This window comes from Chanodichthys erythropterus, chromosome 21 (assembly GCF_024489055.1).
Source record: "Chanodichthys erythropterus isolate Z2021 chromosome 21, ASM2448905v1, whole genome shotgun sequence".
Taxonomy (NCBI): Eukaryota; Metazoa; Chordata; class Actinopteri; order Cypriniformes; family Xenocyprididae; genus Chanodichthys; species Chanodichthys erythropterus.
Window position 1 is genome coordinate 12,714,430 of NC_090241.1, and position 16,611 is coordinate 12,731,040.

The following is a 16,611-nucleotide window of genomic DNA, read 5'->3' on the forward strand; positions in this document are numbered from 1 at the left end:
CAATGTATAGTATAGTGTTGTCAAAAGTACTGACTTCGGTACCTATCGGTACTAAATTTTAAAAACGTGACGCTTTGAGCGCTGTTGAGCGGATTCATAAACATCTCTTATTGGCCATTGTGTTGACGCGCTCATCGGATATGCCTGTGATTGGCTACAGTGATCAACGCGTGGGAGCATTTGAAAGCACACGGAAGTGTTTGAATTTGAAAGCGTTTTGAAAGTGGGAGCACAAGCGATTGAAAGCAGGCGTCTAACAGTGGACCGATCCGCGATAGACGCCTGCTTTCAAACGCTCCCGTGTGTATCTGTGTAAGCGCTTAGTGAAGATATTAATTGATGACTATTTACAACGTTTTTACAGCGTTGATCATTGAAGCCTATCACAGACATATCCGATGAGCCGTGAAAACAACGGCCAATCAGAGATGTTTACGAATCCACTCAACAGCGCTCAAAGCATCACGTTTTTACAATTTCAGTACCGACAAGGTACCGAATTCGGTACTTTTGACAACACTAGTATAGTACATTTGAGGCTTGATGCAATAGAAAAGCAAACAAAAGTGGCTTCAAACTAGGGATGCATGATATGAAAAATAAACCGATACCGATAACGGTCCTTCTCATGGCCGATTCTGATACAGATACCGATAACCAATAAGTTCATATTTTTCTATTATAATATTCATATAATCTGCAGTTTGTGCTCCCAGGAAAATAGAAAATCTAAGATGCATTGATGAAACTGATATTTTAGTAGCTCTGGTCTAACTATAATAGCAAACATCAGTCCTGACTCTTCAAATGTTTTTTTATTTTTTGTGTAAGGCACCACAATACTTAGTAACATAAAGGGTTTAACAGAACTATGACAGAACTATGGTTTATCTCCACTTAACTCATTAACAATAAATTTATATTCAAGTATTTCATGCATAACAAGAAAATGCATATATTCAACCTTTAGTGTGAGAAAGGTATATACACTTTGTCACATGTTTTTCAAATACATAATAAATAAAACACATTGACATTTGTCAACCTCGAAAAAAATGAAAAACAAAAGTGCATCCTCAACAAATATAAAGTGCATCCTTTACAAAAGAGCGTAGGGCATAGTTGAGAAGACATGTTCAAAGGCGATGACTTAATCAGTGCGACACAGTTTTAAAGCTGCAGTCACTTGCAAAACAGATGAATCTTGGATAAATCAGACTGATTGATTTACCAGCAAGTACTTTATCGGATCTAGTTATCGGATTTTATTTATTTATCAATAAAAATGACATCATTTTCACCCATATCGACCGATAATTTATCTGTCCGATAAATATTGTGCATCTCTAGTTCAAACAATGGTATAAAGCTATTCAAAACATCATTCAGTGAAATTGTGATAATTGTAATTAATAATCGCAATTACAATTTCAAGGGAATAATCGACAATTAGGATTTTTGTCATAATCATGCAGCCCTAGTTGTTGCGTAGTCCCAATTAAATTAATTAAATCTATTGTATCTCAAAAGTAAAGTGCAAAAAAGTAATCCCCAGTCAATGGAAGATTCTGAAAAACATGTGGACTATAGTAAAAAAAAAAGAAATAAAATTCTGTCATAATTTAATCATACTCACTTTATAAACCTGTATGATTTTAGTTCTTCTGTGGAACACAAAAGAAGTGTAGCAGAATGTTAAAAGTGAATTGAGAACAGAGGCTGTCAAGCTCCATAAAATAACAAAAAGCATGATAAAAGTAGCTCTTGATAATATCAGGTAATATTAGTCCACACTGACGGTGGATGCAGCCTCCATGTTTTCCTTCAGGATGTCAATGTTTGTTTTTCAATTACATAACTACAGATTATGTCTGGCTTGACTAATGTTTTCCTTGAGTTTATAATTAGATAGAAGCACCTATACATTACTTAGTATCTCAGGAGCCTATTTCAAGGAAAATATCCAGAATTTTGCTTCCAGAATGACTGAATAGTGGGTTTGGTTGTGTATTTTATTAGATAGAATTTTATTAGATAAATATATATATAAGATAGAGGTTGCTATAGACTTGCGTTCCGCAATCATATTGATGGACAGGATCAATAATAATCAATAATAATAATACCCGTCATTTGAATTTTTATATTTGATAAGTCATTTAAAGGTCCCGTTCTTCGTGATCCCATGTTTTAAACTTTAGTTAGTGTGTAATGTTGTTATTAGAGTATTAAAGCTCAAAGTTCCATGCCAAGCAAGATATTTTATTTAACAGAAGTCGCCTACATCGAACGGCCAGTTTGGACTACATCCCTCTACTTCCTTCTTTAATGACGTCACTGAAACAGTTTTTTGACTAACCTCCGCCCACAGGAATACACAAGAGTTGCGTTTGTAGAGTGTGTTTGTCGCCATGTCGTCGAAACGCTGTTATTTTCATCCCGCAGTCCAATCACCGGGTCTGATTCTGGCTCAAATTAATAGGGTAAAATTAAAGACATGTTTACAATAACACGGAACGCATGCATCTCCACGTTATGGTAAGAGGCGTGACTTTTCCGGGCACGGTGCGCTCAGAGCTGTCGAATCACCACACAGGAACCGCTGGCACAATCAGAACTCGTTACGTATTTCTGAAGGAGGGACTTCATAGAACAAGGAAGTCATCAGCCCGTTTTTATGACAGTGGAAACAGCGGTATACAGATAAGTAAATTATGTGAAAAATACTGTTTTTTTACACACGAAACATGAACACACTATAAACACAATCAAAGCTTCAAAAAAAACCACGAAAAACGGGACCTTTAATAGCTTACATGATAAGCAAATGGGCCTAGTTATGCATTTATTTATATTATGAAAAGACGGTTGATCAAAGACTGCGTCACTTTCAGTTTTCATCTTGAACACGTCGCAGATTGTGAGTGAATGCGATCATCCTTTCCTCTTTACTACTGTACATAACGAAATAAAATGAATGAAAATCAAAAAATAAGTTGAAAGGTCTCTTACCAAAATCTGCATCACGTCAGTTCAATCAGTGTTGTAAACAATATCACGTAACATTATTCCTCAGAAAAGCCATTCGTTGACCATGTACTTATAGTCAGCAAGAACGATTATGTAAGCAAGCATAATTAACTTTTTTTTATTAAAGACTTAATCTGGGTGCTCGTCTGTGTGTAATCAAGCACATCGTTTTCATTTTGTTCTGGAGACTGAACTCACGCTCTGCTGCCACACTAGAGCGCACTCACCACCTACTGGACAGAGGTGGGTATTACAGTTACAAGCTATATGTCAAAATGTATGGACATGTATGGATGTATGTCAAAATGATGGACGGACTGTCACTGCTAAAAAAATCCATCAATGATGGAAAATTTTCAGTTAACGTGACCTCTGATATATATATATATATATATATATATATATATATATATATATATATATATATATATATATATATATATAAATGTCACACTACCGCCAGTGACACTCCACGACCACAGTGGCAACTTCACCACCGCCGTGGCGCGGTTGTCATGCCTACCGTCACAGCACTATTCAATATTGCATTTTCAACCAAACACCATCTTGCACTTCTGCAACTTTGACACTGGACGTATCACTTTCCACGTGTTCCACGTGTCATGGCGCGCACACACACCCCTGACAGCAACATAGTGTCTGCCCAGATCCGGCCCACATCTGGTCCGCGTGTAATCCACATGTGGCAGATGTGGGCTGGATCTGGGCCACATCGTGTTGCTGTCTGGGACACACAGTGTTACTTTACTTTAATCAGTCACAATTCTACTGATTGTTACCAATGAATTTGTTTTCATCCATCAGCTAAATAGCCTATAAACATGAAGTCATTATAGGGGTGAAGCTATATCATGACAAAATCATTATGGTTTTTGCTTTTTACGGATAAGAAAAAAAGACTGAACATTAGTTATTTCAGTAGCATGAAAAACAAAGCGTTTTTTTTTAAAAACTGGGAATATAGCAATTACATCATGAAAGTGATCAAAGGACACTGAAGCGGTCCATGACTTCAGTCTAATGTGAGTTATGCACTTTCGCAAAAACTCCCAATATAATCTATGAAACTGTCTATGCTGCAAAATGAATCTCTTACTTGCATCTTTTCTGCCTGTTGTTGTCGTGTGAGTTCAGATTCAGAATTCAGTCAGTGAGTGCGTGTAACCCTCATGACACCGGCATCTGTGTGGTGATGAATCAAAATGCCTCTTATTGGACATTGCATTCCTAAGCTCCACAAAAACGTGTGTGATTGGTTATAATGCTCACCGCTGCAAACTACGCATAAAAGAAAATGACTATAAATATAATGCAACATGAACAAATCTACTGTAAGTGTAATGCTACAATCTTCATATTTATAGGTAATGCTTCATACAGTTAGAATACTTTCTTTGACCCCCATTATCTAATTTTGATGTACTTCAGGGGGATCAAGACTTCATTAGGGGGTCAGACCCCCCCCCCAATCTCCCCCATAATTTGCTCCCTGATTGCGTGGTGTATTTCTTTTGATGTGTTTAAACTCGTCTCATAAAGCGAATGGGTTTATTGAGTTATTAAAGTGAGCAGATATGAATTGCAATATTTTGGTCTTATTTCAGCATAAAGCATTTGGATTTATTTCAGTTTATTATGGGCTTATTCTTGTTCGCTGATTTTTCTAGCAAGATCTGGCATCTCGAATGAGTCAAGGCTTGTGCTTTCCATGTGATTCACCGCGCATACAGAAGTGGGACACATCTCTGATGAACGTTAAAATAACTAGTTGTTCAGTTCGGTTACATACACACTGCATAGAATTTCTGTAAATGCAGTTGTCACTACCTGTATTTTTTGGGAGTTAATTCGGTTGTAGAATGCGGTTGTCACTCCCGTATTTTACTGAACTATGTGTGTACAGAACGTGATTAAGCACTAAAAGGTGAACTGACAACCGAATTTAGCTGCAGTGTGTACGTGGCCTTAAGGAGGCCAATGTCACAGCTTGACTTCACAACTCTTATGATGTCACATGGAATGATAAAGGTAATTATAATCTATAGCATTCTGACCCAGATTAATTCAATAAGGCATTCTGTATTTTAGAATTTAATGAGCCTAAGTACTTGTTTGCCAGTTGCTCTAAATGCCTTGCCTAGATGTAAGTGGGATAGAGAATGTTTAGTTGTGCTTTGGTCTCCTGCTACGATATAGGTCGCATTTACACTGCGGGTCTTGATCCCCAATTCCGATTTTTGGACTACATCCGATATTTTTGACTTTCTAAGTGACCCATATCTGATATCTGCACTCGGAGAAACTAACAAAAAATAACATTATGATATCAAGAAATCAATTTCTATATAACACTGATTTTAATTTATTGACATGGGATTCATAGAAACATTTTATTGCAATTGTTTCATCCTTATATCTAAATTACTATATAATACAAATTCTTCAAGACAGTGATTATGTGTACAGATACGCTATAAAAGTTAGTATGTACCAATGGTCTGGTGGTAGAACTTTTGTTAAGTATGTCAGAGATTTTGGGTTTGAATCTGCCCTCATATAGTTTTTGTTTTGGTTAAAACCAAATGTGTTCATCAGTGATTGTATATCAAGAGTAAGGACATGTTTGTCTGCATTTTATTTTGTGATTTCACTGGAATGAATAGAGAATCTCCACAACGGGACTGAAGCGTGCATCTGTGCACGAGCTGCCGTCACTGATAATAGTGGCAATGAGCAGTCAGGATGATTTTAAAAGCAACACATTTCAGCGCCAAATCACCTCTTATTTAACACAAACAAACTGAATTAATACTCTGTTAGTCAACTAGTAATGTTTAATTTGTTATAGGTATTTCTGTACCACGAAATATTTCAAAAAGTCACTTTTTTTCAGTGACGCACGACTTGCATTGACAGGGGGAAATCCGATCTGTCCGCTTACATGGCAGGTGCAAATGCACGTATCAGATTCAATAATCTGATTTCTTTCCACATATGAATGAGGTCTGAAACCAATCTGAGAATATCGGAATCCATATTCACTTTTTTCTTGCTTACACTACGTGGGTCATACCGATTTGTGCCACATGGGTCACTTGAACCATGCAGTGTAAATGCGGCCTTAGAGCCTTTTGGGTTTTCTCAGACTCAATCTCCTGACTTATTCTCTCTCTCTTTATCTGTCTTTTTATCTGTCTAGGACCCTAGGAGCAAGCACAAATTTAAGATCCACACTTATGGCAGTCCAACATTCTGTGACCACTGTGGATCTCTTCTATATGGACTCATACACCAAGGGATGAAATGTGACTGTAAGTACAATACTAAAACATTTTATCGCAGAGGAAGTTCTAGGGTCAGTGGTTACTAAAGATTTAGCCCATACCTATATTGTTGTACAGTATATGCAGTAATCATTTGATTAATTATTGGAATATTATATACTTTAAAATAAATGTTAATATGTTACATGCAAGATATAATGTGTTCACAGCATGTGATATGAACGTCCATAAGCAGTGTGTGATGAATGTGCCAAGCCTTTGTGGAATGGACTTCACAGAGAGACGAGGACGTCTTTACATGAAGATCGAAGTGATTGGAGAAAAAATGCATGTCACAGGTGAGTTTCCCTGTTTTTCCATGACCAAAGATGGAACAGTACAAAACGCTGTTAATTCTGTTGGATATTTCTTTTCTTTTGAATACTAAGTTTTAAAGCTTCTTCTCCCATGTCAAGACAGAAATAAATTATATCATTTTGTGTTTTTTTTTTTTTTTAGCAATATCCCTTTTTTGATCTTTACTAACATCCTCTCAAATATCACTGAACTTACCTTTCCTTCTGACATTATCACCAGATACAACACACAATATGCATTCATAATGCAGGCCCCCTTTTAAGATTTTACATAGCTCCACCTAAACATTGTGCCTTAAAACAGCTGGTTGTCACTTTGAGTGGCCCTACAAGAAAACTGGTCTAACTGTAAAATTCTTTTGCGTACAGTACATTGACCACATGCGGACATACATACAGTAGGTAGTCAACCAAAATGCCTAGTACCGCTGCTATAAGGGTGTAGTTTTAAATATAACCCAGTCATAGGTGACGTTTGTTTACAAAATCACCATCAGATCAGGCAAAGGGACGGTTTGCAACATTGCTCAGTAAGGCTGGAATTGTGACATCATAAATTTTGGTATCATAAATGCTTAATGTCCCAGCTATTTGACTTCTGTTACAATGAAATATTACGGTGATGGCAGTACATGAAGTGTGCTTACTTACTACTGTAGAGTAGCCTACTATTTTAAAGTTTACTCATGGTGATGTTTCACGTTTGTCACGTGTTTCCCTTGCTCCTCATGTGATCCTGTCATGTGCTTTCCCTGTTCATGTGTCTTGTTCTGATTTGCTCTCTTATCTATAGGGCTGGGTATCGTTCAAAAATTTTCGATACCGAGACGATACCGATACCTTGACTTCGATACCAATACCTAAACGATACCTTTTTCGATACCAATTTTATAAAATCTGTTTAAACAAGATTACATAACCTAAAAAAAAATCTTTGGTTTTATATTTTAACTTTGTTGACTTTTTTTCAGACTCAAAGACTCACATTAATGATTCATCTCTCATCCACCCGCAATTAATTTGAATGTTATTTTTGTTATGATTATCCGCAGTATCAGGAGGACGCTGATACAACTTTTTCAGCAGAATTGTTCGCGTTCTGGAGCCAGAGGCAGAGCCTGTGCTCGTGCAGGCGAACGAGCCTGTCACGAACCGGTCGCGAGTTTCCATAGACTTGAGGGAAGAAAGCTGATGTAAAGCTGCTGTGTGTTGTACCTGTCCATAACTAGTCTAAAAAACATTGCGCGTTCCGCTGTTTCTGCAGGCAGTGCGACACTTTTGTTTTCTGTTAACAGTATCTGTAGTGAACCGGCTGCTCACATAAACAGCCGTTTCTCACCCGTCCATTCGGAGATAAACGGAAAACGAAACCGTTGATTCACTCGCCCTCTCGCACATAGGGTCTCTCTCGCGCATAGGGTCTCTCTCGCGCGTATAGTTTTATATATTGAGATATAAATAATAATGTAGCGCAACGTTACTTGCTCCTCAACGAGACAGCGAAAGCATTTCTCCGCCCCTCTAATCGGCTCCATTCTGAGGTACCGAAATTTGGTACCGAATGACAAGACACTTTTCGATACTCGATAGTATCGAGGCAGTTCGATCGGTACCTAAAAAGTATAGAGTTCGGTACCCAGCCCTACTTATCTATGTGTCTTGTTCTCATTGGTTTATTGTTCGATTGTGCACAGGTATCTCTTGTTAAGTCATTAGTCTTTGTGTACGTATATATAGCCCTCATTTTTCATTTTCATTTTCTCTTGTCTAGTATTGTTTGTGTAACCACTGTTGGTGAGATTGCTTGTTTTGTTCATGTAGTCAAGTCAAGTCATTGTTTTGTTCACTTTATATCATATTCAATAAAATGATCATATTCAAAAAAATCATCATATTCAAATTCATATTCAAATTCATATAAAAAAAATTCTAATCAATGCGCCTTCAGTGAACTGCCTCATTACAAGGTGGATTACTCTGAATGGGAACAAGGGATATAGCCTAGTTTTCAAACAAACATATTTATTTAATTTATCAATATGTGACTAAATATTGTGACTAAAATATTTAATATTTAAATATTAAAAATATTTAAAAATAAAACATTTGAGGCTATTTATTAAATCGTTTCTTTGTAGCCTTTTAATGTAAGAACATTAAAGCTAAAAGTTAGCCACAATTTAATTAAAACAATGAAGTTAATATGCAGGAACATATAAGCATAATAAAATGTCCTCATGTTTCAACTAAAGCGAATGATTAATAAAACATGCTTGTGAGTTGATATCTTTTCCTCCTAATGCACTGGGATCCATAAATTGGCCTACACATTTTTAACGTAGCCCTAGGCCTTATAGCAAGTTAAAGAACAGTTATTAGTTTAATAACTCTTAATGTAATAATTTGTCTAAAACTTATTAGTTTTTGCAGGTTTGCATATAGAGATCAGTGTTTGTATTCCCTATGTGAACTAATGTAAAATTAGGAATACATATTTTGTTTTGAAGCCAAATTATGTCAGTTATGTGATTTGTACAGAAGTTTTGTAATGCGTGTGGTTTGGGGAAAAAAAATGTTAATTAGCCAACACAACCTAAGAGTTTTATTATTTAATGAGACCTTTTGTGAAGATGACTTTTGCAGATCGGCCGATCCAGAGATTCTGTGTAGCAGATGTAATGCATTTCTGAATGACTACAGAGAACGCCTAATTCAAAAACAAATTCTCAAAGATAAGGTGCAGTTTAGTCTTACGGTGTCCAAAACTGATGGTTTAATTTCACAATATAGAATAGTGTGTAAGATGCAGGACTATTAACGCCAGTAAAGACGTTAATAATGATCGCGCTTTAGTTCATAATTCAGAATGAATTCAAAATGACATTGTAGTTATTATTACAATGAAAAAGTTTTATTATAAATAACAATTATTTTTATGTGATGTTGGGTTTTTCCCATGAAACATAAACTAAAATATGCTGTTTTCCACAAAATGCAGCGATCACTGGCAGTGGAGTTTAAAAAAAAAAATAGCCTACTGTATATATAGATCAGGATATGAACACAGCCCCCTTGCACTATAATAAACAAAAATACACCACTAGACCATCATATCTCACAGTCAGTACCAAAACATAATGTGCATAATTGATTTTTTTTATTTTTTATTGTGAAATGAGATGAATGAAGACTGATTCTTTCTTGCATGCTCTCTTGGTTTCTTTTCTCTTTCTCAGTATAGTTGATGGCAACATAAAAGTGTTTGAAGTGTCTGCAGGTTGACATTAAACCTGAAGAGCGGGAAGTACCATTCCATTTTTGCTTGGGAAAAATAGCCTACCTAGTAAAACAGTTCATTAGGACAATACAAAGGTAAATCGCTGCTCTTTTGTACGGAGAGTGTCAGCTACTGGATGATGAGTGTTTTAAACTTACAGAGCAGGCATAGGCAAAGTCAGTTTCAGGATAAATGTCTCAATGTATCCAACTGTATTTTATTAGTTTATAAAATTATACTATAATATCAGTGTGTTATGATTGTCAACAATCTTCTATTATCTAAACATGAACTGTTGAGTTAAGCGCCCCTGCTAACTCTATAGAAACAATTATGAATGTAGTAAGTAATAATAACTCAACAGGGCATTCCGTTCCTTTTAAAGAACAAAAGCTAAATCATTTGATACAGTTGGTTTTTGCAATTGGTGTGGATGACACTTAAGGGCATATACGGTATTATATAGCCTACAATATAATATGCAGTGTTGCTTCCCTGAAACATTTTGCCTGAGCGAGAGAGACCCGACAAAACTTCTGTTCTTCATTTATATTTTGTTGCTTTGTACTATTTCTATTGTGCTATGTTTTAATAGTAAGGAGTAATGCTGAATTTTTTTGGCAATACAAATGTAAAAATGTTACAAGAATGAGAATACAAATCTGTATTCCTCATTTAACATCAAATCGCACAGGGAATACAAACACAAAATTTTATATGCAAACCTGTAATAAATGAGCAGCTTAAAACTGTTCTGAGACTTCATTCACTTTATTTTCAGTTTTCAAGTGAATTTCAGTCATTTTTGTTTTGGTTTTAATGATTAACCTTTAAGTAGTTCAACTACTTATTAACGGAGTGTAATAATTATTAAAACAAATAGGCCTATACAGATTTATATGTGTCTAATCACAGTCAAAAGGACCAAAAATCTTTAGAGGGTTTTTAAATCTATACTAAACATATTCAGCCAACACCGATTTGTTTAATACACAGATCTATTTTGAAATTTGATGTTTTTTGTCCGCTACTATGGTTATTACTGTGTTATCTCAATTTCTTGAGGGACTCACAAAATGATAATTTTGCATGTTAAGAATGAAACTTCTTCAGGCAATTGTGACTTTCTGTTGTGATTTCCTGACAAAAACTGCTTGCAACAGATATATTGAGCACATTCAGAAGGTTTTGTCAGCTGCAACAGAGTCTTCACTGAAATGTTCAAATTTATTGTAATGTTGCAACTTGCCATTATTTATTAAACAAAGCGCTGGACCATAATACTCTACTGTCTCTTATCCTAAGCATCACTAAGAGTGGAAAAATATAAATGCTGTCAGCCAGCATATGTTAAGTGCAAATATTTACAATGTTTGACATTTAAGTATCAATTAAAAAATAGCCTAAACATACTACTAATAAAAATGACAGATAATGAATAACAAAGCACTTGAACGTGTTTCTAATTAATGAATGTACATTTAAAGGTTTTTACTTGTGACAAATATTAAATAATGTAATCACAACATTGACATAAAGCTTACAAAAATGTGTAGCCTATAATTTCCTATCTGTCAGTCACATTGTCACCATGATGTCCTGTATTGTCTGCACCTGTTTTCGTTAGTCCCTGATTAGTTTACCTTCCTCCACCTGTGCCTGTTTAGCTCCCTCATCACTCTGTGTATTTATACTCTCTGTTCTGTTCATCCTGTGTTGGGTATTGAATGTAGTCATCCTGTTTGCTACCTGTTATTCTCTAGTATACTTTAATGTTATTTGTGTCCTGCATCCCTCGTCTTCTTTACACGGTAGAACCGTGACACATGTTCGATGTCATGTTGAAAGACTGACAAATGGAGTCTCACTTGGGAGCCCCATTCACCTCTGAGTTTTAGAAAAATAGCCAGTGGAATTGGCAAATGGAATTTGCATGCACATACGATGGTGGCACACATCCATTCATTTAGATTTTTGCTTCAGAGTTGAGTGGTGGTTCTTCTGTTCGCTGTTCCATTCACCGTTATGAGAAGAAAGCCATCTTACTGGTGGTCTACTGCGCATTCAGCCGTGTTTTGTCTGTTTTGCAAGGATAAATGCAGCGATTACACCCTGGGCAATTCTGCATAAAGAGCAAAATGGATCAAAATGTCTTTTTTAAAGATGCATTTCCGTATGTGTGTTTCTAGATGTGGTCATTTCCCATCCTCATCTGGTGGCCACAATTGTGGATGGTTCATGTCCTCATTGTGAGGATGAACATGACTCATGTGCTCATGACTCTACTTGCTTATGAAGGCTAGAGTGCCCTCTGTTGTTACCCAGCTCGCTGCCTCTGCACATAGCAGAGATGTGAATATGATTGACACTCTGGGAGACCTAATGGTTACAGTGTGAGCATTTCCACTCGGCCAGTCCCCATGGAACTCCTGTTCCCCTGGCGTGTTGTGTCAAGTCAAGTCAAGTCACCTTTATTTATATAGCGCTTTTTACAAGGCAGATTGTGTCAAAACAGCTTTACAGTAATAACTTTCAAATAATTTTGGATGCACAGCAGCTCTTAAAGAAAATGGTGTCATTGTCCAGCTTGAATAAAATCAGCATTGATTCATTCCATTGTAAAAATCAATAGTTATTAATTTAGGTAATTTATCTATACATTAGCACTGGAGAAAATAGTGATGTCAATGCAGTGAGATCAAAAACATCGTTGAATATCAAGTGCCCCCAACTAAGAATGCCAAAGGCGACAGCGGCAAGCAACCCAAACCTCAACAGGTGACATCAGGTGACCAACAGGCGACAAAAATGGAGAAAAAACCTTGGGAGAAACCAGGCTTGGTCAGGGGGCCAGTTCTCCTCTGGCCAACAGCAAACAGTGCATGATTATGATTCAGGCAGCATTACAGGTCATAAGTCCAATTGGGATCGCAACAGTCAAAATATTTAATCCAGTTCCATCTAGTTGAAAATCGTATTCATCACGGCATTATAGGATGGTTTGTTGGGAATCTGTGCCACTGGCTGTCGTGTCGGTGAGGCCTTCACAGAGGCTGATCTAGTTGACGCAATCTCTGCTGACACGTCAGTGCTGTATTGTCGTCGTAGGTCGTAGGCACAGGTCCTCCATCAGATCTGGATAAGGCCCAGATCCAGCTGACTACGGTAAACCTCGGGATAAACAGAGAGACTAATATTAGCATAGATACCATTCTTCTTCTGATGTAACGAGTACATCTGATGTTATAGGAAGTGTTCCTGGTTCCAGCTGACCTAATTTATGCAGCCTAACAATCCTTTAATGGATGTGAAAACATAAATTGATAATGTGTTATGTGTATGCCAGGTTGTTTACTGATGTTTTACAATATCTGCGTCAGATATATTTCCCTATGTTTCGTTGTAGGTCGGACTCTCGTCATAGAATTTGATTACGTATGTCCATGTATTGCACGTAAACTCCAAAATGTCATAGGAGTCCCATGAAATCCTTTTTCGTTTGGGTTTATTAACATGTCAGATCGGCTAGTTGCAAAGAATATGGGAAAACAATTAAAGACCGGAACAACATCATCAAATTTCATGAGAGATCGCATCCACAAAGGTTGGTCACATTAACGCGCACAGCTAGATATTATACCGTGGCATAGCTGCATGCCACATTTGGATTGCCAGCCTTTAAACCTAGCTCTATGTTTTATCAATCTTTTCGTATTAAATGCAGCTTTTCTATGTATTTTCTATCTCTATGTAATAATTACACCCAGTGTTCAAAATAGGTACTGCAGTCCAAATTCAAAATATTGTTTGGCCCGCCCCCTCGTTCAAAGACGCGGGTTGCCAGCTTTTACAACATATGGTTGCCAGCAACAATAGGGAGCGCAATTGACAATGAAAGCTTAGGTGACTTAAACACTGTAAGCTGATGAGTTGATTTATCTGTTTTGATATGCTGTTGTTCATAGAGATATTTAGATGGATGCAGAGGCTTTTTAGTAGAGATGCACCGATTGCAATTTTCTTGGCTGATTCCTATTTCCGATTTTTTGTTAGTGTGATCAGCCGATGCCTATTTTTTGCTGATTCCGATTTTCTTTCTAAGAACTATAAATGACAACATATACAAATAAATATCTACTTTTCTTCAATGCAAAGTTTTATTTTCATTAAAAAAAAACTAATAAAAGTCAGTAATAAAATATAAACAGCTCAAATAAATGCAATAGAATAAAGAGAGCTATGAAACTAAGTTTTTCGGGTTAACTGGGTTTTTATTCAGGTAAATACTACAGAAATTAAAGTAATCAAATGTAAAATAACACATTGTGTTATTTTGCATTGGTTACCTTAATTTCTGTAGTCTTTATTGCAAATAATTCTTACCATTAAAGTTATACAACGTATTCAGTCAAGAGAAGAAAGTAATTTTCTTTGTCTTTTGTTCTTTTATTAACATGACAGACAGCAGCAGGAATATTGGACTGCTGTCCCTTTAAGAGTTTATGAACGGTGTTCAACGGACCCAATACTCTTTTACACGACATGGGTTCACTTTCTTAGCTATTTAACGATTAAAAACAGACAGTGTTTATCTGTGTACTCGCCAAGATTGCCTGTGCTGCTGGTTTTGACATACTTTTGTATGTATTTGACAGTTTAAGCTCAGTAAGCCACTCATTTTGGTACTAGTTGTGACTCTGTTTGACTTCTGTCTCTGTTCGTGGCTTGTCCGCTCCACCGCTCAGTGGTGTGCGCGCTTTTGGTGTGACCCCGAAACCTGTGGGAATGACTAAAATTATGCGCAATACAGGCACTACTTACTGGAGTGAATGAGATGAGAGAGAAGGCGCCCGCGCGGGTGTGTGTCACTTCACCGTGACAGAGAAGAGAGCGAGAACACGCAGCTGACGTTATTGCCTGATTCTCTGACCCAGTTTATTTGCTGGTTTCCATGGTTGTAATACGCTGTGTTTTCCGCCAACTGGCAACCTGTGATGTTGAAATATTATTGGATAAACTGCAGCACGAGGTTTCGCACAGACCAAAACAAAAACAGACATTCCGACACGAAACGCACATTTTCAAAGTAGAATATTTGGCTGTAGCAATATTTTTCTGAGAAACAAGTAGGTGAACTTGGCATGTTTCCTAAATATCTGCAAACATATTGGGGTATTTTTATGCATTATTAAAGTAAAAATCTTACATAGAGCCCCTTTAATGTCTGTCCATAAGAGAGATGTTAATCCAGTTATTACTTAAAGCTAATATTTTAACATAAACATTCAGAGGTTTGATATTTTCTGATAATGACTGTCATCAATAACAACGAAGCTGTATAACAAACTGCTGTATAACAAACCGTGACTCACTGGTGCCATCTTGCGTCCACTTAGCGACTCGCATCTCGCATCTCACTATCACTTAGCATCTCGAGAAATTAGAATGTCATGAAAAAGTTAGTTTTTTTCTGTAATTTAATTAAAAAAGTAAAACTTAAATATATTCTAGATTTATTAGACATAAAGTAAAATATTTCCAGACTTTTTTGTTTTCATTTTCATGATTACAGCTTGCTGCTCATCAAAATAAAAAAATCAGTATCTCTATTAGAATATTTAATTTCAAGTTCTATTAAATTACCATTCTCTGGGTATAAATACTGGGTCAGTAATTCCAACAGCAGTCATTGGGAAGTCTACTGACTTGACAGTTGTCCAGAAGACGATAATCAAGACCCTCTACAATGAGGGTAAGCCACAGAGGGCATTGCTGAAAGAGCTGGCTGTTCGCAGAGTGCTGTGCCAAAGCATATTCAAAGTTGACTGGAAGGAAAAGTGTGGTAGGAAAAGGTGTACAAGTGAAAGGAATGACCGCAGGCTTAAGAAGTTTGTCAGGTGAAGCTGATTTAAGAACTTCAAGAGAGAGCTTCAAAATGAGTGGACTGAAGCTGGAGTCAGCGCATCAAGAGCCACTGCACACAGACGTCTTCAGGAAATGGGCTACAACTGTCACATTCCACGTACCAAGCCACTTCTGAACCAAAGACAACGTCAGAAGCATATTACCTGAGGTAAGGAGAAAAAGAACTTGACTGTTGCTCAATGGTCCAAGGTCATCTTTTCAGATGAAAGTACATTTTGCATTTCATTTGGAAATCAAGGTCCCAGAGTCAGGAGGAAGAGTGGAGAGCAATGTTCCCTCTAAGTCGCGGCCGCGCAGAAAGAATAATTGCCGCGCAGAGGACAAAAATCATGTGTGGGAAAATCGGGGAAAATCCATTCGATTGTAACGAGTTTAAATGAGAAATAAGTGCAGTGCTCTGGTCAACCGCTATAGAGTTATTGTCGCTATAGAGTTAGAACCGGTTTACAGTTTTCATAGAAAGAGAACGATGTGAACGCGTGTGAGCAGCCACGGGCCTGAGCCAAATCAGTCGCGGTAAGAATACTGTTGTTTGGGGAGTAAATACCTCAATACGAGAGAGGCAACACGAAACGAAAAGAAATGTGAAATAAAATGTCATGTTTTAATGAAAAGTGGCATAAATAACAGATGATGGGCACAGAATGAACAAGACTCTGAGACATTTACAATTACACACCCACTACAGGTGAAGCGTGCAAACTCAAAATACATCAGT

At 36.9% G+C, this 16,611-nt stretch overlaps 1 protein-coding gene across 1 annotated transcript in view; it reads left to right on the forward strand.

Annotated features, from left to right (window-relative positions):
• prkcaa (protein kinase C, alpha, a) overlaps nucleotides 1–16,611 on the forward strand; it is a 183,704-nt gene that overhangs the window by 107,975 nt on the left and 59,118 nt on the right. Inside the window, exons 4-5 of the mRNA XM_067373002.1 lie at nucleotides 6,251–6,362; nucleotides 6,545–6,673. Coding sequence (XP_067229103.1) covers nucleotides 6,251–6,362; nucleotides 6,545–6,673 — 241 coding nt within the window. The remainder of the gene's footprint in view (nucleotides 1–6,250; nucleotides 6,363–6,544; nucleotides 6,674–16,611) is intronic.